A 24,109-nucleotide genomic window follows, 5' to 3' on the forward strand; every position below is an offset into this window, starting at 1 on the left:
TTTCTCATAATTATATAATTACACTGTCCTATACTTGTCAAACAGGGCAAGTTGAGGGAATAATCATAAGATATAGGAGCAGAATAAGGCTATTTGGATCATCAAGTCTGCTCTGCTATTCAATCATAGTTGGTTTTATTTTCAACACCATTCTCCAGCCTTTTCCCTGCAACCTTTCACTGCCCTACCAACCAAGAAACTATCAATCTCTGCCTTAAATACACTCAATGAGTTAGCCTTCACAGGCCTTTGTGGCAATGAATTCAACAGATTCACCATCCATTGGCTGAAAATAATTTTCATTTCAGTTTTACATTGATTTGCCTTTAATCTGAGGCTATGCCCTCAGATTCAAGACTCTCCTACCAATAGGAACATCCTCCCTGTGTCCAGTCTATCCAGTTTTTCAGTATCCTATAGGTTTGAATGTGCCCCCACCCCCCACCCCGGAAATACAACAAAATCCCACTGGATACATTTGTTAAATTATATACAAGTTATTCTCCAAAGTACCACTCAAATTTTCCTGCATTACATCAACAGTAGTCCTAAATGCTTTAAGCCCTACTTATATTTCCTTCACTGAATAAATATCAAATGACTGTTAAGAACTGGCCATTCAGAGCACCAATAATGGATTTTAACATCTTAAAATATTATTTCAAAACAACTGGCTATAATTATTTTGTAATTTCCACAGTAATCTTTAAGACTAACATTTATACATTTTTAAAGGGAAAATTTTGCCTGGTATACTACCACTTTATATGCATACCAGTCACTAATTCATGCCTCAGCAAACACAAAATCACAAAGGAATGGCTTTTGAAAAAGCAGAGGTTGTATAATGTTTTGATGTATGTGAGGAAGTGTGTTATCATAATTTTCAGCATTAAAAGTTTTAGTAAATAAGTGGAGATAAGTTATTTTGAGTAACCTGATTGAAGTACACTTGAACAGAATTACTGAGCTTCAATTGTGTTGATATTGCATCAATATAGCATTGGTAAGGTGTGTATATACAATTTATGTTAGTTGTTATTCTATGTTCTGGTTATTTAATTCAATTATTAACATTAACAAAATCATTTCACATTTGCTGCAGTTATTCCTCTAATGAGGATTTCCCGGTTGGGGGACTGCACTCATTTCTTATGTATTTCTGCAGCTTCTACAGAAAACTTTTTTAAAAATCATTGAATCACTGTGCAATTTCATCTACTTTTGTAAGCAAAACGTTTTTTTTTAAATCCCTTGATAGCCAAATCACTAAAACTTGTTATATTGCATCTCAAAATGTTCTGCATCTTGATTAACTTTGCGTGCCTTGAACATATTGCTGAATAACCCATAATATAATTTGCTAATCCCCTTGATATCGAGGCAAATTATTACTTCAGATTTAACAAATGGGGACGAAGGAATAGTTTGTGAATTAGTTTGATTTAAAATGTGGCTTTCAGAATTCAAATGACAGTAATTGATTTGTTTTGGTTGTTTAGTCAGTTACATCTAATAGATTACTATCTTGCATGCTTATTTGTTTTGTCAGGCAATGTTTAGCATACTGAGGTAGAGGTTTGACCTGAAACATCAACAATTTCTTTCTTCCCACCAATGTTGCTCGACCTGCTGAGTTCCTTCAGTAGTTTGAATAATGATCCAGGTTTCAGCATCGGCAGTCTCTTGTCTCCTTTACAGAGTATTGTTTTGTAGTGTTTCATAAGCATGAACTGTATCATACAATTTTGATTTCCTAATTTGTTGACAGCATTCTATTTCATGAACCCAAATGTTACTACATTTCAAATCAATTTTTCCCAAAATGCACAAGTAAAACAGTATACATATTTATTTTTAATAGTTATTTAGTAACCTTTCATAAGGCATTAAAGTATTAAACAACAATGAAGAGCATTTTACTGCACCAGCCTTAGTTTACTTTCAAAATTCAAATATAGAAACTAAATCAAGGAAGATCATTTTAACTTGCCAAAGCAGTATTATCATTTGAACTTTGAACCATATTATTGATAATGTTTGAACATATAGGCATGCACTGTTCACTGGCTTAAAATATCTTTGAAGTTTGCATTGTACAAACAATGACTTGCACTTATTACTTATAAACACATACCTTAGACAAGGTCCACATGAAAGCAAAACATCTTACCTGAATGAAGCTTCTAAAATTGATCCACTAGTATTTCATCTAGAGGCAAATATTTAGCGTACCCCACACATGTAACTGTTTTCCAACCAATTTTAATGCAACAAAAACAATACAAATGTAATTTTGTAAATCATGAGGAAGCCCTCAAAACCACTATTTTTAACCAGTTGTGTGATAGTTATTGTTAGATTTTAACTAGGTTGTAATGTACAATTTTAATATAGTGTGTGAGTATATATATGCATATACACACACACGTTATTATACATATACACACACACATATATATATATCTGTCTACCTCAAGTACTACAATCAACTTTAAGCACACACTACAGCATTATATAGATAGGAGAGAGAGTATTTTACTAACTTTGTTAAACCTAATTGAGTTATGCATAAATCCAAACATTTACACCAAGAATAACAGCAGATGCACGTGCTATATCAGTTCCCACAATTTTCCTACCTAAGCAACTCTCATTGATTCCATCCCATTCCAACTTCTTCTGGCATCTAGGTTTTCCTTCACATACATTACTGAATCTTCAGTAAAAATAGTTTACTCACAATTTTAGTATCCACATCAAAATTATTTTAACTATTTTTCCTGCCCTAAACATATCTGATACACAACAGACACTGACCCAACATTGCCATACCTTGTGAGAAATTTTAAAAAACACAATGACTGTACTTTAGCTCAAAAATACAAAACAGCACAATCTTCTGTGCATAGGGGCTATTAATTTCATTTAGAACCAATCTAGTTTCTACAAAATTTTAGCATTTGTTCAACACCACCTCTTGTCGTGGTCTGCATCACACTACATCAATCTTCCTTCATTCCAAACAATCTTAATTTTAAACTTTAAAAAATCTTTGCATTATTTGCGAGGGCATTTTCACTTATCATTTAGTCCTTTATCTACTTAATACACCTATATTCATATCTTTCAATATTTTAATGGTTAATTTCCTCTCAAACTCAGTTTCTAAATTTCATCAAAACTACATTTTTATCCCTTGAACACAAAACTCACCTTATACACATTTCATTTTTAATAAATTACTTCCTAACATCTGTTAGATCATTTGCACTTTCATGAATACTTCAATATTTAATAAAATCATGGCTAATATGGACAGTACCATTCTCCTGCTTTAACTCCATCTACATAACTCACTCAAAAAGCTGGAGTAACTCAGTAGGTCAGGCATGTATGGAAATGAATAAACAATCAGCAAACTTGGGCAGACTCTTTATCAGGACTTCAGCTATTTATTCCTTTCCATCGATGCTGCCTGCCCCGTCAAGTTCCTTCAGTATTTTGAGTTGTTACTCTGGATTTCCAGCATCTGCAAAATATATAGTGTTTACCCCATCTGTATCCCTTGGTCCTGTATCCTATCCATTGACTAAAAATCTATTGCACTCAAGTACAAATGAAGTGCCTATCATACAGTGATCAAAAGAGGCTGAATACACAAATGACAGAGGATGGTAAAGCTCAGATATTAAGTTGAAGGAACAGAACTGTACACCACAGTAAAGGCCATTTGGCCTATGATGTTATGCACAAAAAGAGGCAAATGGAAAGAAACAAATTGCGCTGGAAATAATGCAAAACGCTTAAATTTCCTGGAAATTTAAAACAAAAAATGGAGATACTCAGGTGATACCCCTTACCATCTTTGTAAATGTCTCCAAACTTGGAGATCAAGGTTTTGTTGACCGCCCCACCCACCATTTGAGCTTTAATTACCCCACTACTGCCATCATTTGACAAGGCACCAAGATCTACAATCATCTCCACTAAATGATTTTTTACTAAGTTTTTGGGTACCTATCCTAATACATCCAGATATAGTTATGTGCAAATATCCAAATATGGTTATGTACAAAATTTGGTTTGGAAATAGTCCTATGAAGCAATCTTAAAAGATGCTACTGACAAGTTTCACTATATTTTGTTCAATTGAAGTTTTCCTTTTAAATCTTGTTTTCACACTGAACCAGAGTTGGTTTCTATTCTGATACACACCCAAACATTAATTCTCTTCAGCAGTGATTGCTTGTACTACTCAGACAGCAGATCCTAAACCCAAGAACAAAAATCTGTAATTCTAATGCTTGTCCTTTATTGTCATGGAGTGCAAATATTGGAGCTCCTACCCAAAAGCAGCATGCCAGTGACTTCACTGTGGGACTAGTCTAGGGCGCCAAGGTGGCTCATTATCGTCATCATCAGAAGGGAATTACGGATGTGCAAAAAATATTGGCCTTGCCAACAAAGCCCAGATCCCTCCCATCAATAATACTATCATTTTCCTGATTGACCTCTACTGTTTTGCCAAATTGATCCTGTTGCTTTATTAAATGAAACAAAATGTTCTCAATGCCAAATTTCTGCACAGGTACCAATTATCCAACCCGTTATGTTGAAAGTAAATTTTACACCACTGGTCATAACTTACTTAACACAACATCCTGTTGTGTAACAATTAATTCCTATTGTTACACCTTTTCAGTCACAAGCCATTTTGATCTACAAACATGAGCTTTGTTCTTATTTAAATTAAATATTTTAATAAAAAATTATTTACTTCAAGGTCAAAAGAATATTTTATCAAAAAAACCTAACTTTTAGTTTTAACAAGCATATTACTATCTTTGCAGCATGAATGCATAATTGCTGTTTATTACAAACATTAACCTGGTACAGAACAAATCTCCATTTCCACTTTCATGTTCCTGAAAGATTTCTGCTGTAAAATCTGAAGCTTAGTAGTTGAAGTGTGTTAAGTATTTGCATATATGTTAAAAGAAACACCAAATGGAGGCATAATCTTTTATTCATTGTTGACTCAGTAATACATATTGTAACAGCAAAAACAAAAATGTGTTTTAAACATTACAAGGTGAAAACTTGATTTGGATGAATATCTGATGAACAATACATGTGCACAAGGCTTGCCACAAATCTTTCAATACTTGGGCTTATGTCAGTTCTGCCCCTTGTTAAAGGCTTATGGGAAAGGGAAGTAAACAAATGGTCAAAACGTCTTTATTTATGATGGTTAATCCAAATCAAGCTTTAATTTCAAATGCATCATATCTCAACGTTTCACCTGAAAAATCCTTGCGCTTTAAAAATTTTGTTTTTGTTTTGCATTCAATGTGGCTAGTTGTGCTTTGCTACCTCAAAGTAAAGCTTGGAGAGATTTTTAAAAACTAGTTCCATTTTTCAAAAACAAAAACAAACCTCTGTGTGGGAAGGGGCTACAGCATTATTTTCTCAACCCCCACACTGAACATTTTTATTAGGCTCCAAAACTAGTTTTGTGTTTCAGTTTACAACAGTGCTTTGACATAACATTTCCATTACTGAATTGGAACTCTAGTAGATTATATACAAAAGCCTGTCATTTGTACAGTGCAATCTAATTGTTCAATACAAGTTCAGATGTGAGAAAACCTCCAAGATTCATTCGTCAGCTCAATAATAGGCAAATTCCACAACGTGTACTGAAATCTGATATAAACTGCCACCACATTTCCCCCCCTCCCCCCAGAGGTGCAGAAAAAATCTCTTAGATAAGACTTGCAATAATAACTCAGAATTGGGGAATACAATTACACTTCAAATCTGATTACACCAATTTGGAATGCTGGTGTTAATTTGTAATTACAAATTAAATAATTCCATGTACTCACACTCTTGTGTAGGCAGCAACTGACAAACCAGTGGGTGGTCTTACATTCCCAACAAAATATACACACACATTTTCACTGGTGCCAGACCAGGTTATCAGACTCATGGAATGGTTCACTTATTAGTCTAGTGGATCTCATCAAAAGATGCACAAAACAGCATTATATATTTTGAAAAAAATTTACATGTTTTTGTTGTATTGTTGGAGATTTGTTTCTGACACGGTTTAAGTTTTCAACATTTAATGTTTCTAAACCATTCTGACAGAGCAACATCTTTGTCGACTGGATGGGGTTACCTCATCTTTTAACCAAGTATATCCACTTAGTGCAATCCACCGTGGTAATCTGCTAATTTCATAGTAAACAATGGAGCAGAAAAGCAGCTTCACCACAATGCACTGAGCCTTTAGCATTTGCTCAGTGTAAGTGAATAGAAATATCCTTCATTTCAAACGAATAATGCTTTTAATGATCTTGTTCAATTCCCAGGGGAAAACTGCAATTAATAGTTCTCAAGAAGCCCAATAGTTCAAGAAAACAACTTTCTGTGCATTTGTTTTTACAATCACATTCTATGAGGAAATAAATTGTTTAAAAAGCCACCAACTTTCTTTAAAAAAATCTTGGATTACCAACATTTGTAATTCAAAGGCAAAAATGAAACAAACACAGACTTTCACTCCCTCTTCCCCCCACCCCCCCTAAAACTTTTAAAGTCAGGCTTTTCTACAACTCAAGACTATTTTCGGCTTGGAATATACATAATGGCAATGAGATGCAAAATACCTTTGAGAAGAAATGGTAAATACACTCTATTATAACTCAGGAAAAACAAAAGTCTTGAACCCATTTGTGCATAGTTCATGATCCACTTTAAAACCAGCGTTTTGTTGCCAAAAACAGCTTGATAAAACCAATAAAAACCTATTCAAAGATAATGCACAAGTTACCTGATCCAAGCAGGCTGGGACAAGGAGAGTTTATACAGCAACATACTTTACAGTATGTTGGTCAATTGTCTTTAACACAATCAAAAGCATTGATTTCTTTTTAAAACATAAAGCATTTCATAAAGCACTCTTCAAACATTGTTGTGTCCATTATTTGGTAAATAAGTAACTGCTACAGAATAAACAGGTATTTTCTTTTTTTCTTCAGTGCTAGAAGTTGGGTTAAAATACATGAAATGGCGTGGAGTAGCTCCCCAGAAAATTCAGGCCTTCCTGAGACATCATCCACTGTGTGCAAGAAAGTGAGCAAAAATTTACAAAGGAAAAAATACACAACAATGGCCAAAAAAATACAACACTGTTCATTCCCAGAGTTCTGAAGTAGCACATCTTCATTCTGAAAATAGGTTTTGATGGAAGAGTAATTGTCCTTTTTTCATATTTTTTCCTTTTTTTCTTAAGTTCTGCAAAGTTTGTAAACAGGAGGTTACCAAACATAGGCACCTCTAAATCAGTCACAAAAATATCCAGTCTAAGTGCTTCCCATGCCTGCTTGCAGGATGGGTCCACTCTATTGTGTAGCTATGGCCACAGTTCAACTAGAGCATTTTTTTTTACTTTTATACTCTGAAAGAAAACTGGTGCAATACTCCTGTAATAATTCTCTTGCATTAGTCCACAAAAAAGCCACTAAAGGTAGGTATACACATCATCTCCAGAGCACACACTGTTAAGAGTGTCCTTGAGTAAACATTTACACATGAATTGCTGCTGGCCCCTTTGTAAGATTAGCTGGAGGGGCTGCAGACACTCAGTGCAAAGTTAGAAGCTAATAATTTGACCAACGAGCAAATAAAAGCATATACTGTATAAAGAAACAAAAAACACACTGATTTCATACACACCCACACACTGAGATGCATACATTTGCACCATCACACATACACACAATAAACTTTTTTGTTTGAGCCTATTTGTGATGACAACTCCTCAGAAGTGTAAATTAGACGGTTTTCACATTTCATATTGGCCTGCTTGATTCAAGTATTTGTGTTGATATGTTTTTGGGATCAAACAAAATAATGAAAGCAAGGGTAATGTGCATACTAAACCCAGGCTCGCAAAAGTAGACTTTCCATGCCCCAAAACCCCACCTATCCAAATCCCACAACTACTTCCCTGCCCACACTCCCTCATCCAACCACAGGTTGTGGATCCAGGGCCAAAACAATGTCCAGAACTGGGTTGTTTAGTGCTGATTGTTAGCTTCACAAGATCATCAGTTTTCCCTACATTGATTCTCCACTCAGAAGGTCACCAGGGAGTAAGGTGTTTATAGGTGTAGGGCTGCCAATAACTCTGGTGTCATCATTGTTAGGAGGACCCCATAAACTGCTGGAGTATTGAGGGACACTACTCCACAGGAGGTCATTGGTTCCTTTTCCACTCAAGCTTGTAGTATTCCAGTGACCGAGATCATTGCGAACCAATCCGTGAGAGTTGGTGCTTGACCCAAGTCGGCTCTGATTTGTTCCGGCGTTTGACTGCCAGCTGGAGGTCTGAGAGAGTGATTGACCTTGTGCAAAGAAACGGTTAACTTCTTCATCACTGGCAAATTCAGCGAGGATAGTAGTGTTTCCCAGAACGCACCTGGACAAAGGAAAAGTCAAATGTTAAGAGAGCTCAAAACCAGATCACGTTAAATGCTTACAAACTTAAAATGCTGCTAATGAATGCAAACTTCACATGCAAACTATACACTGTCAGTTCAAATGAAAAAATACTTATGGAATTAAAAAAAAAATAAGACTGCTGGACCATTTATAAAGATTGGTCTACAATTTGGACAAAATTTAGTGGCCAGGTAGTATTCCATTCTCATTCTTCTTTCACTTCTAGCAACCAAATCATTAAGTATCTGCAGTGTCATTTAAGTAGCTTGATAGGCTTTTAAAATACACTGTTTTCTTAGTGTGTCAAGTATCTACTTTCACAAACTGGATAAAATTTATGTCCATGATTTACTTTAAAGATAAAAGGCAAATAATTTCAAAGTTTTTTTTGTCAGACCCAGATCTGACAATTGCATTATGATCAAAGAATCATGATGAGAAGAATCTGATATGTTGCCTGGTTACCAACATCTCTGGACCTGCCAAAACAGAATTCAAACAGAGGGGCTAGAGTGATGGTGCGCTTTGAACCGATAAATTTGATAGAAGTGCTTTATCTAGCATTTCTTCAGTGTTCAAGAAGGTATTAATAAAAGAGGCTGGAAAGGTACAAGTCACTTTCAGAAAACTATAGAAAGGGTGCAAAGGAGATTTACAAGGACCTTGCCTGGATTGGGGAGCATGCCTTATGAGAATAGGTTGAGTGAACGTGGCCTTTTCTCCTTGGAGAAACAGAGGATGAGAGGTGACCTGATGAGAGGTGTACAAGATGATGAGAGGCATTGATCATGTGGATAGTCAGAGACTTTTCTCCAGGGTTGAAATGGCTCACACGAGAGGGTATAGTTTTAAGGTGCTTGGAAGTAGGTACAGAGTAGATGTCAGGGGGGTAAGTTGTTGTTGTATGTGTGTGTGTTTTTTTTTTACACAGAGTAGTGAGTGCATGGAATGGACTGCTGGCAGCAGCGGCGGAGAGGGAAACTATAGGGTCTATTAAGAAACTCTGGATGGCTACATGGAGCTTAGAGGGCTATGGTTAAAGCCTAGGTAGTTCTAAGGCAGGGAAATGTTCAGCACAGCTCTGTGGGCTGAAGGGCCTGTATTGTGCTGTAGGTTTTCTATAGTTCTAAAACGACTGCACGCTTGTGAAGAGTTTACCACATACCACAACTGCGTAAGCGCATGGAGATCAGTGAGTTAGATAGGCGGGAAGGATTTAAAAGACAGTTTTTTCCTCAGCAGTTTGATCGAGGCACGACTACACAAGCGCGTGGACATCAGTGAGTTAGACCGGCAGGAAGGATTTAAAAAGAAGACAGCTTTACAGAGCAGGTGATGGAGTAGAGGGAGACAGAGTAGGAGGGCTATGGCTCAACGGGTCGAGGCCAGGTAAGTTACTTGTGAGGATTAAGAAGTACGTCTGTGAGGCTGGTGTTCTGTACTGGGTGTCAGATGTGGGATGTCCGGGAGAGTCCCAGCCTCCTGAACAGCCACATCTGCGCCAGGTGTGTCGAGCTGTAGCTCCTTAGGGACCACGTTAGGGAACTGGAGATATAGCTCAATGACCTTCATCTGGTCAAGGAAAGTGAGGTGATAGAGAGGAGCTAAAGGCACGTAGACACACTGGGGCCTCAGGAGACAGATAAGTGTGTAATAAGTCAGGAGAGGGATGGGCAAGTGTCAGATACTAGAGAGTACCCTTGTGCCTGTCCCCCTTAACAATAAGTACTCCTGTTTGAATACTGCTGTGGGGGGGGGGGTGGGGGGGGTGGTTTACAACCGACCTGGAGGAAGCAACAGTGGACACGCCTCTGCCACAGGGTCTGCCACAGGGTCTGGCCCTGTAGCTCAGAAGGGTCGGGAAAGGAAGAGGATGGCAGCAGTGATAAGGGACTCTATAGCTAGGGGGTCAGACAGGTGATTCTGTAGATACAGGGAAGAAGCACGGATGGTAGTTTGCTCCCCAGGTGCCAGGGTCTGGGATGTTTCTGATCACGTCCACGATATCCTGAAGTGGGAAAGTGAACAGCTAGAGGTAGTGGTACATATTGGTACCAACAACATAGGTAGGAATAGGGAGGAGGTCCTGAAAACAGACAACAGGGAGTTAGGAAAGAAGCTGAGAAGCAGGACCCCTAAGGTAGTGATCTCGGGATTACTGCCTGTGCCACGTGACCCTGAGTATAGGAATAGAATGAGGTGGAGGATAAATGCATGGCTGAGGGATTGGAGCAGGGGGCAGGGATTCAGATTTCTGGATTATTGACACCATTTTTGGGACAGGTGTGACCTGTACAAAAAGGATGGGTTGCACTTGAATTTAATTGGGTCCAATATCCTGGCAGGGATGTTTGCTAAGGCTATTTAGGAGAGTTTAAACTTGAATTGCTGGGGGGTGGGAACCGAACTGAAGAGACGAAGGAAAGGGTGGTTGGCTCAGAAATATAAAAAGCTTGTAGGCGGTGTGAGAGGAAGGATAGGCAAGTGATAGAGAAGGGATGCGCTCAGAATGATGGTTTGAGATGTGTCTATTTTAATGCAAGAGGCATCATGACAAAGCGGATGAGCTTAAGAGCGTGGATCAGTACTTGGCGCTATGATGGTGTGGCCATTAGAGACATCAGGGACAGGAATGGTTACTTAAGAGTACCAGGCTTTAGATGTTTCAGAAAGGACAAGGAGGGGGGCAAAAGAGGTGAGAGTGTGGCATTGTTGATCAGAGGTAGTGTCACATTTGCAGTAAAGGAGGAAGTCATGGAGGGACTGTCTACCGAGTCTCTGTGGGTGGAAGTTTGGAACAGGAAGGGGTCATTAACTCTACTGGGTGTATTTTTTAAAATATAGACCACCCAATAGTAACAGGGATATCAAGGGGCAGATAGGGAGACAGATTCCGGAAAGGTAATAACAGGGTTGTCATGGTTGGAGATTTTAATTTCCCAAATATCGATTGGCATCTCCCTAGAGCAACTGGTTTAGATAGGGTGGAGTTTGTTAGGTGTGTTCAGGAACGTTTCCCGACATAATATGTATATAAGCCTACAAAAGGAGAGGCTGTACTTGATCCGGTATTGGGAAATGAATCTGGTCATGAACCTCTCCCCTCCTCACAGCCCCCCACCCTGCTCTCATGACTACACCCCTCCCACACCTGAAACCACCACGGTGGGCTTCACAGCTGAACAGGTGAGAAGACAGCTGAAACGTCTCCGCCCAAGCAAGGCTGCAGGCCCGGATGGTGTCAGCCCCAGGGTGCTCAAAGCCTGTGCCCCCCAGCTATGTGGAGTACTTCACCATGTCTTCAACCTGAGCCTGAGTCTCCAGAGGGTTCCTGTGCTGTGGAAGACGTCCTGCCTCGTTCCTGTACCAAAGACGCCGTGCCCCAGCGGCTCCAATGACTATAGACCGGTGGCATTGACCTCCCTCATCATGAAGACCCTGGAGAGACTTGTTCTAGAGCAGCTCCGGCCTATGGTTAGGCCACACTTAGACCCCCTCCAGTTCACCTATCAGCCCCGACTAGGAGTTGAGGACGCCATCGTCTACCTACTGAACCGTGTCTATGCCCACCTGGACAAGCCAGCGAGCACTGTGAGGGTCATACTTTTTTGACTTCTCCAGTGTGTTCAACACCATCCGCCCTGCTCTGCTGGGTGAGAAGTTGACAGTGATGCAGGTGGATGCTTCCCTGGTGCTGTGGATTATTGATTACCTGACTGGCAGACCACAGTATGTGCGCTTGCAGCACTGGGGCTCCACAGGGGACTGTCCTGTCTCCCTTTCTCTTCATCATCTACACCTCAGACTTCAACTACAACACAGAGTCTTGCCATCTTCAGAAGTTTTCTGATGACTCTGCCATAGTTGGATGCATCAGCAAGGGAGATGAGGCTGAGTACAGGGCAATGGTGGGAAACTTTGTCACATGGTGCGAGCAGAATCATCTGCAGCTTAATGTGAAAAAGACTAAGGAGCTGGTGGTGGACCTGAGAAGGGCTAAGGCACGGGTGACCCCTGTTTCCATCCAAGGGGTCAGTGTGGATATGGTGGAGGATCACAGATACCTGGAGATACGAATCGACAATAAACTGGACTGGTCAAAGACCACTGAGGCTGTCTACAAGAAGGGTCAGAGCCGTCTCTATTTCCTCGGGAGACTGAGGTCCTTTAACATCTGCCAGACGATGCTGAGGATGTTCTACAAGGCTGTGGTGGCCAGTGTTATCATGTTTGCTGTTGTGTGCTGGGGCAGCAGGCTGAGGGTAGCAGACACCAACAGAATCAACAAACTCATTCGTAAGGCCAGTGATGTTGTGGGGGTGGAACTGGACTCTCTGATGGTGGTGTCTGAAAAGAGGATGCTGTCCAAGTTGCATGCCATCCACTCCATAATGTACTGGTTAGGCACAGGAGTACATTCAGCCAGAGACTCTTTCCACCAAGATGTAACACTGAGCGTCATAGGAAGTAATTCCTACCTGAGACCATCAAACTTCACAACTCCTCCCTCAGAGCGTTAGACACCCTGAGCCAATAGGCTGGTCCTGGACTTATTTTCACTTGGCATGATTAACTTATTATTATTTAATTATTTATGGGTTTTATATTGCTATATTTCTTCACTATTCTTGGTGCGGCTGTAACGAAACCCAACTTCCCTCGGGATCAATAAAGTATGTCCGTCTGTCTGTCAGGTCTCTCAGTGGGAGAGCATTTTGGAGATAGTGATCATAATTCTATCTCCTTTACCATAGCACTGGAGAGGGATAGAAACAGACAAATTAGGAAAGCGTTTAATTGGAGTAAGGGGAAATACGAAGCTATCAGGCAGGAACCTGGGAACAGGTGTTCTCAGGGAAATGTACGGCAGAAATGTGGCAAATGTTCAGTGGATATTTGCATGACATTCTGCATAGCTATGATCCAGTGAGACAGGGAAAGGATAGTAGGGTACAGGAACCATGGTGTACAAAGGCTGTTGAAAATCTAGTCAAGAAGAAAAGAAAAGCTTACGAAAAGTTCAAAAAACTAGATAATGATAGAGATCTAGAAAATTATAAGGCTAGCAGGAAGGAGCTGAAGAATGAAATTTGGAGAGCCAGAAGGGGCCATGAGAAGGCCTTGGCGAGCAGGATTACGAAATACCCCAAGGCATTCTACAAGTATGTGAAGAGCAAGAGGATTAGGTGTGAGAGAATAGGACCAATCAAGTGTGACAGTGGAAAAGTGTGTCTGGGTTTGTAGGAGATAGCAGCGATACTTAATAAATACTTTGCTACAGAAAAGGACCCTGGCAATTGTAGGGATGACTTACAGCAGACTGAAAAGCTTGAGCACATAGACATTAAGAGGATGTGCTGGAGCTTTTGGAACGCATCAAATTGGATAAGTCACTGGGACCAGGTGAGATGCACCTCAGGCTACAGTGGGAGGTGAGGGAGGAGACTGCTGAGCCTCTGACAATGATCTTTGCATCATCAATGTGGATGGGAGAGGTTCCAGAAGATTAGAGGGTTGCAGATGTTCTTCTCTTATTCAAGAAAGAGAGTAGAGATAGCCCAGGAAATTAAAGACCAGTGAGTCTTACTTCAGTGGCTGTTCAGTTGATGGAGAAGATCCGGAGAGGCAGGATTTATGAACATTTGGAGAAGCATAATATGATCAGAAATAGTCAGCATGGCTTTGTCAAAGGCAGATTGTGCCTTATGAGCCTGATTGAACTTTCTGAGGATGTGATTAAACACATTAATGAAGGCAGAGCAGTAGATGTAGTGCATATGGATTTCAGCAAGGCATTTGTTAAGTTATCCCACGCAAGGCTTATTGAGAAAGTAAGGAGGGATGGGATCCAAGGGGACCTTTCTTTGTGGATCCAGAATGGCTTGCCCACAGAAGGCAAAAAGTGGTTGTAGACAGGTCATATTCTGCATGAAGGTCAGTGACCAGTGGTGTGCCTCAGGGACCTGTTCTGGGACCCCTTCTCTTCATGATTTTTATAAATGACCTGGATGAGGAAGTGGAGGGATGGATTAGTAAATTTGCTGATGACACTAAGGCTGGGGTTGTTGTGGATTGCGTGGAGAGCTGTCAGAGGTTACAGTAGGACATCTATAGATGCAAAACTGGGCTGAAAAGTGGCAGATGGAGTTCAACCTTGATAAGTGTGAGGTGGTTCATTTTGGTAGGTCAAATATAATGGCAGAATATTGTATTAATGGTAAGACTCTTGGCAGTGTGGAGGATCAGAGGGACCTTGGGGTCCGAGTCCATAGGACGCTCAAAGCTGATACGCAAGTTGACTGTGTGGTTAAGGCAGCATACAGTGTACTGGCCTTCATCAACCATAGGACTGAGTTCAAGAGCTGAGAAGTAATGTTGCAGCTAAATAGGACACAGGTCAGACCCCACTTGGAGTACTGTGCTCAGTTCTGGTCACCTCACTACAGGAAGGATATGGACACTATAGAGCGGGTGCAGAAGAGATTTACAAGGGTGTTGCCTGGATCGGTGAGCATGCCCTATGAAAATAGGTTGAGTGAACTCGGCCTTTTTCCCTTGGAGACACAGAGAATGAGAGGCAACCTGATAGAGGTGTATAAGATGATGAGAGGCATTGATTACGTGGATAGTCAGAGGCATTTTCCCAGGGCTGAAATGGCTAACACGAGAGATCACAGTTTTAAGGTGCTTGGAAGTAGGTCCAGAGGAGATGTCAGGGGTAAGTAGTTGTTGATTTTTTTTTAAATGATGAGAGAGGTGAGTGCATGGAATAGGCTGCCGGCAACGGTGGTGGAGGCGTATACGATAGGGTCTTTTAAGAGACTCCTGGATAGGTACATGGGGCTTAGAAAAATAGAAGGCTATGAGTAACCTGAGGCAATTTCTAAAGTACGTACATGTTTGGCACAGCATCGTGGGCCAAAGGGCTTGTATTGTGCTGTAACTTTTCTATGTTTCTATGTTATTTATGCCAATAAATATTGACCTGCAAGTCTTGTGGGGATGTTTAGTGAATACCAGCACATCTGTCATTTTGGTAGACAGATCAGCCAGGGCAAAACACAAGAAAATAAATTGGATCAATTGGATGACATGCTATCCTGAGAAACAGTGGCAGGGATAAATTGAGAACATTTAATGTTTCTTCAAAGACTAGGAGACCACAAAACTTTATATCAATTCTCTGAATCATTCACATAAATCCAAATGAACATAATACTAAATTATAGAAAAACTTCAAGTCTAGACTAATACATGCATCTTACATGTGGAGGGACTTCTGGGCCTTAGCTGCTTCTTCCTTTGAACTGTAGCGAACCACAGCATTTCCTTGGGTCAAGTTCAGATGGAATGTTATCAGTGGACCATGCTGCATGCATAAAGTCCGCAAAGTTGAGCCATCAATCTGCAGCAAAAGAGTGAGCCAACCTTATTTACAAATCTTAAAGCATAACTTTATGTTGTAATTTGGTAGAAATCACATTTGAGACAAATTACCAACTTATACATTTTAGACCCCACGCAAAATCAAAGCCATGAATCACTACCCCACATCATTTTAATTTTCTGAAGTATATCTCTGAACTTCCAAATCCTACACACAATTGAGAGATGAAGTTGTGCAATCTTGGTTTCTAGTTCATGGAAAACAAATTTCATTAAAAATGGAAAAATAATGCAAAATTATCCAATACTTTACAATTCTATTGAATAAACTTAAGTTGCTTTATTGTTCCTGCATTAGCTTGAAAACAGAAAATCTTTAGGACTGTCTGTTTCTAAGCCAATGTAGGAGCCAATGACAGAATCCCGGATGACAGCAGTTATTGTCGAAATGACAATAAAAGCAACTTGACTTGACTTGAGCAAGAAAGGGGATTAGGGATAGCAGCTGGAACAAGCTAGTTAATGGGTGATTGGAGGAAGGAAGAAAAATTGGTGCAAAGATGCAGATTTTTGAGGATTTACATCTGGTAGCAAACAGTTTTAAACACTGCCAATACATTAAATTGTTTTCACACGTGTAGAAAACACAAAACTCAACATTCCATAAGTGGTAATTACAGAAAATGTCTCAGTTTTTGAAGGGGCCACAAAATCTCTGTAAAACTGTTAAACAAAGCTAATAAAAATCTGGAAATATTTCCTTATTAAATTTGGAAATTTAAATTGAAGGCTAAACATAGGCTATGTTATTGTAAAGAATTCTGCTCTTCAAAATAACATTTGCATCCATCTGTGAGAGTGAATATCACTTTGGAAAACATACACGCTCCTGCTATTTCCTTGGAGTTTTGTACTCTACTTTGAGGGGACTAAAATTTTGTACACTAATCTTAAAACTTAAGCTAACATTAAGTATAAATTCTCTAACTGCAGGTGTGTGAAACAGTATAATTTCCATTCAGAGATATAATGAACTTGGACATATCAGTCGCAGTGATGTTTAGACTTCTATGCAAGGGCGAGGTTACTTTCATAGGACAAGAAGCTAATGCTTCTTACCTGTGGTGTTAGGTTTCGCAGAACCAACCAGCTGTTGTTTCTCCCATTGCTATCAGTGCTCCAAGCAGAACCTAAAATTGACAAAACAAGATGTTATTACCCTGTAAATGAGCTTAGATTCAGAACATTTATTTACCTCTAATTCTACAGTAGATTTTGACTACTCGGAAAAGTACCATCAACCAAATTGTTACTTCATTCTAATAGAAATGTGATGATTTTCTCAGCTAAGTGGCTAACAAAGGAAATGAACAGCACATGTAACTGAAGAATAAATGTAATAACAACAGAAAATTAATAGAAAGCTTTGTTCATTCAATTCCATATGGGATGTTGGATACAAAATATATATTATAATTAGCAAAACCCATTTATTCCTTAAGTTAGGGAATTATATTCAACTTCTTTGAATAAAGGTAGGAGGTGGAAAAGATGCACACTAGAAGGATAGATGCATTGTTATTCAAATTCATTTGAAAAAAATATTGTACTACATCAGTACACTAAATTTGATAGTTATATCCAAAAGTATTTAGACGGTTCTCTGGCTCAGGATTTCTATTTTCTGTCAACAAAAACACCTGATTATTCTTTCAATTTTTCAGTTGCTTCAAACCTTAAATAAATTGAAATAACATCGGAATTCATCTCAAAGATATCAGAGGTATGCAGAAGACAATAACTTACTGGAGGAATAAGAGCTTGGCCAACTTGAGACAAGTCCTAATGAACTGACACCCCATGATGGTGATGGCTTGGTATTTGTCAGGCCTGGTGGAGGCCTAGTGTTTTTGGATCCTAGCGGCACTTTCCACAATTCGTGTGATAGTGGTGCTTGAGTTTGAGCAATAGGTCCAGGTGACCAAGTAGATTTATCTGTCAGTTTAGCTGAAATATAGGAAAAACATTTTGCAGTCAAAAAGAACCAAACTAAATGAACATTTAGATTTCAAGCATATTACACCTCAACACTGAACATGCTCAAAGTACAAAACACTTCTGGAACATACATAAACTTCAAACACATTACTTCCATTTCAGAATGAAGGCTCACGTTACCATGGAACACAATCTCAGAGATATCTGAATATTTATTTACTTATTTAAAGCGCAAAGTAGGCCGTTCCAGCTCTTTGAGCCATGCAGCCCGAGCAACCCCACAACTCCAATTAACCCTAACCTGATCACTGGACAATTTATCATAAACAATTAACCTAACCAGTACATCTTTGGACTGTGAGAGGAAACCAGAGTAGCTGGGGGGGGGGGGGGGGGGGGGGGGAGGGGGTGGAAATCCCACGGGGAGATTGTACAGAAATTCCTCACAGAACTGTACTGGAATTGAATTCCACAACGCCCCAAGCTGTAAGAGCTGCATGTCAACTGCCACTTGACCACAGGGCTTCTGTATTTATTACTACATTTCAACATGTCAGGAAGGCATCTATTACCCTTTTTTTAAAACCACAATCAGACCAAAACCCCTCACCTCTCATGACCTCACATGACCAGTAAAAATTCAGAACTCCCCTCCTCAACTGACATTGTCATCGGAAGAAGCAAAGTGACATGTGAATGTTTAAATATTTATATCTTTGCATCCATTTTTGAGGCAAGTTAAGCTGAGTTAGGATGAAGTTTTCAGATTGATTCAACTATCCATTAAAATAATAATATATTTTTAATAAAATATAGACTGGTACACATGAAATATCTAAAGCCAGAGAATTAAGAATTAATGTCGTCGATGTTAATTTGCCTCTGGTAAAAATACATAATCATATTTCTGAATTGCTGATGTTCTACCATTAAACAATAACTCTAGCCACTCCACAATCAATAGCTCAAAATTTTAAAAAAGTCATAAATGGGCAACTTAAACTTTTCAGTTAGTACACAAAGATGCATTATTTTGCCGTACCATTTCTTCCATTAAACTTTGGAGTTGAAAGTAAACATTTTTATCCAGTCAGACTTTAATGCCACTTAAATACACTGTATTTTCTGATTTCATGAGACATTCTGAAAATTGTACAATGGAAATGCGGAGTGAACCAAAAAGGTTTGAGTACTCAGAAAAATAACTACTTGTAACCCCATATTTTTCCCCCAGCAAGGAGCCTCATTCATGAGTGCACAACAGGGATTCTGCTGGATAGCCCATAAGAATTATTCAAGTAAATCACTACTCATGTTTATGAATTAACTTTTTCCAATGTGAGTACAATTTCATAAAATTAAAATGCACATTTTCCACAAATTCTAGCAATGATTTTCATGCACCACAGTGTTTTCCTTTACAATTTGATCTTCTATACGTTTTGCCAATCCAAACTTCCAGTGGATGGTTTCCCCAGAATTTATTCACCACCCACAATATGGAATAGTCCCAACTTTAGAAAAACAAGATTTACAACACAAAAATATTGAAGCTGAGCAAATTAAATTTTTTTTAATGCTATTGCATGGAGTCTGTTCAACTTGTGTAATATAAGAAATGACAGAATGACTGAAAAATTAAGACATAATCAAAAAAATGGTGACCTGTATTTAAAAGAATGTAAGGCACAAAGAACAACCTGTGCAAAAGCATAAAAATGGGAAGGTCAGAATTTATTAGATGATAAAAGTGAAAGAAAGGAGGCAAGTATACAACAATGCATAAGGGCAAATGTCCACTAGAAGACACAAGGGTGGAGAGAGAAGGGGCATTTGGACTACAGTGATGACAAAACTGTGTTCATTTTCTAAGCAGATTGCCACATTTGCACATTTAGTTATTTTAGTACTTTAGGCACATTACTGTGATAAACCTCAGAAAATAGACTAGCACAAGGGATTGCAGATGCTGTAATTTGGCAGAAAAGACAATTTTATGAAGGAATTAACTGAGTTGAACAGCATCTGTGGTGGCAAAGGAATTTTCAATATTTTGGGCTGAAACCTTGAAAAATACCAGCTCTCACACACGTTCTATATTTGGATCTAAATTTGCACAAATACCAGGCAGAGAAGCTCTTGCTAAAATATATATATTTGCTTGCTTTTCCTGCATTGAAATTTTAAAGAGAATATGAAAAATGACACCTGACATCAAACTAAACATTTTAAAATCACTTTTAAAGTATGGGAGGATGACAAATTGTTCACAGATCTAGTGATATAATTTCACTTCATTTTTTCCCCAATATGCATATGCAAATTTCTTTAATCAAATTTTGCTTCAAAAATCATTTACAATTACAGCACTGATTGCCTTAAATTAATCTAATAGCACAGAAGCAGGGCATTTACCCAGAAAAGCCTCTTTACCATCTTCCACAAAGTTCCAGTATCACAGTTTCTTCCTCATATCTGCATAAAATTTTCTTAAATCCATCAATATTAACCATTTCATGTAGCAATTAACTTCGCCGTTACTCTGACAAGTGCCTGCTTCAATGTATAAACTTCTACTGCTGCAGAGAGCTATCTTTGACCATTAACAGCTCAGCATTGTCAGAAATGTCAATGTATCAGCCCCCATAATGTATTACTTTTTCCTGAATTGTGGCTTTTCTTATACCATAGCGATCAGAGCCCTTGACCACAACTGTGCTCTTACCTCATCTTCCTGGATAGAACAAAGTTTCCCGGTCCTTGCCACCTTCCATACTGAACCAATGCAATTTTAATTATCTCCACCAGACATATTCCCCATCTCCCACATGCTGAAGGGATCCTTGCCTTTGTGACTCCCAAGACAATTATCTGTCCCTACTAATAAGTCTGCATTTTAAGGCAATTTTCCACCCCAATGGATGAGATGCACACCTGCTGTTTCCATTCTTCCCTACCCAACATCAGGGTAAAGCAGTAGTTCACCTGCTCTTAAAAAAACTGGTCTATTGCATTTGGTCTTCACAACACTATCTCCTCTATATTAGAGAAAACAAACAGATTGGGTGATCGTCTGGTAGTGCAGCTAAATTCAGGCCGTAAGAAATGAGCTCCTAGCTGTCTGTTACTTAAATTCCCCATCCTCCTCTTTAGCCATTCAATATTACACCTTCTGAACTGTTATAAAGAGGCTCAGTACAAACTTGAAGAATAACACCTCATCATCTTTCTGACATATTGCAGCCTTCAATACTCCATATCAGTATTTTCCAACTTTAATAACATGCTTTTAACCTCTGTACTAGAAATGGTTATTTCTGCATCAAGTTATCCATTTGTGATATTGGTTCAGTTCTTTTCTAATTATGGAGTCAGATTTGCTGGGTTTGTCCCTCAGTTTTACGATTATCGTCACTAATATCAATGAAACAAAAAAAAAACACCCCTTTCCAACTGCCCCATTAACCTGTCTAACCCTGTCTTAGTTTATCCTGAATATTCTTTTGCCCTACTTAAATTAATCTCCAAATTCACCTCATGATTTTAGGAGTTATACCTCTCCATATACTCTATTGCAGAGAAGCGTTCCAATATTTTTAAAATCTTTGCTTCCTATACATAATCTCCTGCTAAGAAACTGAGATTTTTTACTGCAGATTCCGACAAGCCAAAAGTCCTTTAAAGAGTAGGATGACCAGATCTTCATATTATGTGCCAATTATGGATTTTCTATATATTACATAACTCAATATTTTAAAACTTTGAAACCAGGATGAAGTATCCAATTGGCAAAAATTCAGAATTCCAGAATCTGTTTTCTACTGTGAAGAATCTTACTGGTCAGGATATAGCTACTTTCATTGTTCTTCACTGAACTGCACACCCACTCCAGTAATAATTTTTGCTTTCACCTTATTTTCTTTGGGCCTTGTCCATTTATTCTACCCAATTCCCTCAGATATTTTAGATTTACTTGATTATGCACTGCCTTCATTGGTTTACAATTTTACAAACATTGGCCAGTTAGTGAATTGGTAGTCAGATTGTACCCAATAGGAATGACAATGAGATTGCTTAAAGCTAATGAAACAGAAAGGAGGCTTTCAGGCAAGCTGTACAAGCAGTCTTTCTTGCCAATCAATTTCTCATTACTTTGTTTTTAAAATTATAAAAATAAGACAGTATTGAATGATGTCCTATGATATTAAAAATCTTGCAAACATAATAGTCAATAGACAGTTTAATTTCAGTCAGGCATAGAAACAAGACCTCGCTATACTAACCCCATTTACTAACACCATTCAGCCTTCCGTATCTTGTCAATTCAAGTGCTCGTCTATTTACTAAAATCATAATGGGAGTACCCTTTTCCAACACCCACTTTGGTAGTATTTTCCAGATACCAGACTCAGCAAATATTCCTTCTCAGATCACCTGCAAATCATTTCCTCCATATCCCAAATCTATGGTCTCCAGTTTCTTGCTATCTACTAGACTAAGTTTCTAGCCATCTACCATATCCATGACCCTCAATTTTGTACAACTCTAAAAAGTTTCTTGTCAGCTTTCTACTTTCCAAGGAAACTAAACACAGCCAAACTTGTCTCTCCTAATAGCTGAAATAGCTTATCCAAGAGTCCTTCTGGTGAATTTCCACCGCACTCTTTCCAGTTATCATGTCCTTCCTATAGTACTGTACTCCAGCTATGGCCTAACTAATGTGTCATAAAATTATACTATGACCTTCCCGCTCTATGCTTTGGCTAAACCCAGATGCGTTCTTCACCATGGTAACAATTTGTGCTGTCAACTTCAGGAATCATTGGATACAGAGGTTCAGCAATTCACTTAAAGGTTCCATCATTCACTGCCTGTGCTTCACCCTTATTAGTCTTTCCATTGCCATTATACTTCAATTAAGAATTCCAGTTTGATTCTTAAACCTTTTGATCCTATGCCAATTCACAAAACCAGTGAAGTATTTGCAGAGCCCAATTCTGCAAAAACCTCTTCATTCAATTCATTAATTATCACTTCTGACTATTATATGGAGAATGGCAAATAATGTTTTAGAACAAAACATATTGAAACATTTGCATCATGAAGCAATATCATTATATAATAATATTCGCACATTTGCTTTCTTGTATTTTTTACAATTACATTCCATATGCTGAGATAGAAAGAAAAATGGATAGATCAAATCTGAACATGTTATTCAAATTTATTGATAAAATATAGAAGAAAAAATGACCAGAAACAGTCACAAGCTGTTACTTGGAAAGGATAGCTTTTATGTGCTCAAAATATCATAAGCAGACAACCATTTTTGGATTTACGATTAGAGTTTTTTTTCTCCCCCCCCCCCCCCCCCCACATTTTGGTAATGTTGAGAGTGAAATAGAAAACAAATGTTTTAATATTATATGATAATGCTATTACCTTAAACTATGGATGTTTCAATATTGCCACACTCAACTATTCTAAGCTTGGGATGTAAACTACTTTACCCTTCGTGTTGTATGTAAATTAGCTCAACTTATCCAAGCCTACCAATTGTCTAACATGTACTAGTAAATAAAAGTGACAATTTTATGTCATCAGTGAATTCAGTGAAAAGTATTTGCAAACTTCATGGCAGTGATCGGGGTCTAAATACATTTCCCAATTTTGTAGATCAGTACATTGAACCTAAAATTTAAGAATACAAACTGGAATCCTTAATTGAAATAAGGATTGGAATAAGAAATTGAATAATTATTCTCAGTTTCATTTTGAATTCCACGGCATTAACTACTGCAGTTTGAAGAGAAATAAAAAAAGCAAGCACACATTTAACATGAGGAAAAGTATGTTTGGGTAAAGCAAGTCAATGTTAAATTAAATTCAAAGGAATAATATAGAAGACCTTCAATAAATAAGTTTTATGTTCTTCACTGGCTTCTCCCCAAGTACTATTTTCATGATGTAGTGAGGAACAAAGAGAAAATTACATAGCTCCGGTCAAGTACAGAAAGAGGAATTTTTAAATAACCAACTAAAATGTAAGTACAGAGAAAGGAACATTACTCATCTGTTTCATTGAATAACACCACCCACTTTATAGGTCCAATCACTGCACATTAACCCCTTATTTTTGACTGTTACAATCCTCCTCACTTTCTATGGAGAATTTTGGGTCTGGTCAGCAACTGAAGCAAAAGGACCCCTA

At 38.5% G+C, this 24,109-nt stretch overlaps 1 protein-coding gene across 6 annotated transcripts in view; it reads right to left on the bottom strand.

Annotated features, from left to right (window-relative positions):
* Positions 1 to 5,011: 5,011 nt before the first annotated feature.
* Positions 5,012 to 24,109, bottom strand: part of tnrc6c1 (trinucleotide repeat containing adaptor 6C1) — a 120,378-nt gene continuing 101,280 nt past the window's right edge. For all 6 annotated transcript variants that reach the window (XM_059948651.1, XM_059948649.1, XM_059948650.1 and 3 more), the window contains 4 exons: positions 17,707 to 17,907; positions 17,020 to 17,090; positions 15,780 to 15,919; positions 5,012 to 8,491 (listed from right to left, as the gene is read on the bottom strand). In XM_059948651.1, the coding sequence (XP_059804634.1) occupies positions 8,131 to 8,491; positions 15,780 to 15,919; positions 17,020 to 17,090; positions 17,707 to 17,907 (773 nt within the window). In that variant the 3' untranslated portion in view covers positions 5,012 to 8,130. The remainder of the gene's footprint in view (positions 8,492 to 15,779; positions 15,920 to 17,019; positions 17,091 to 17,706; positions 17,908 to 24,109) is intronic.

Source organism: Hypanus sabinus, chromosome 23 (assembly GCF_030144855.1).
Source record: "Hypanus sabinus isolate sHypSab1 chromosome 23, sHypSab1.hap1, whole genome shotgun sequence".
NCBI classification, from domain to species: Eukaryota; Metazoa; Chordata; class Chondrichthyes; order Myliobatiformes; family Dasyatidae; genus Hypanus; species Hypanus sabinus.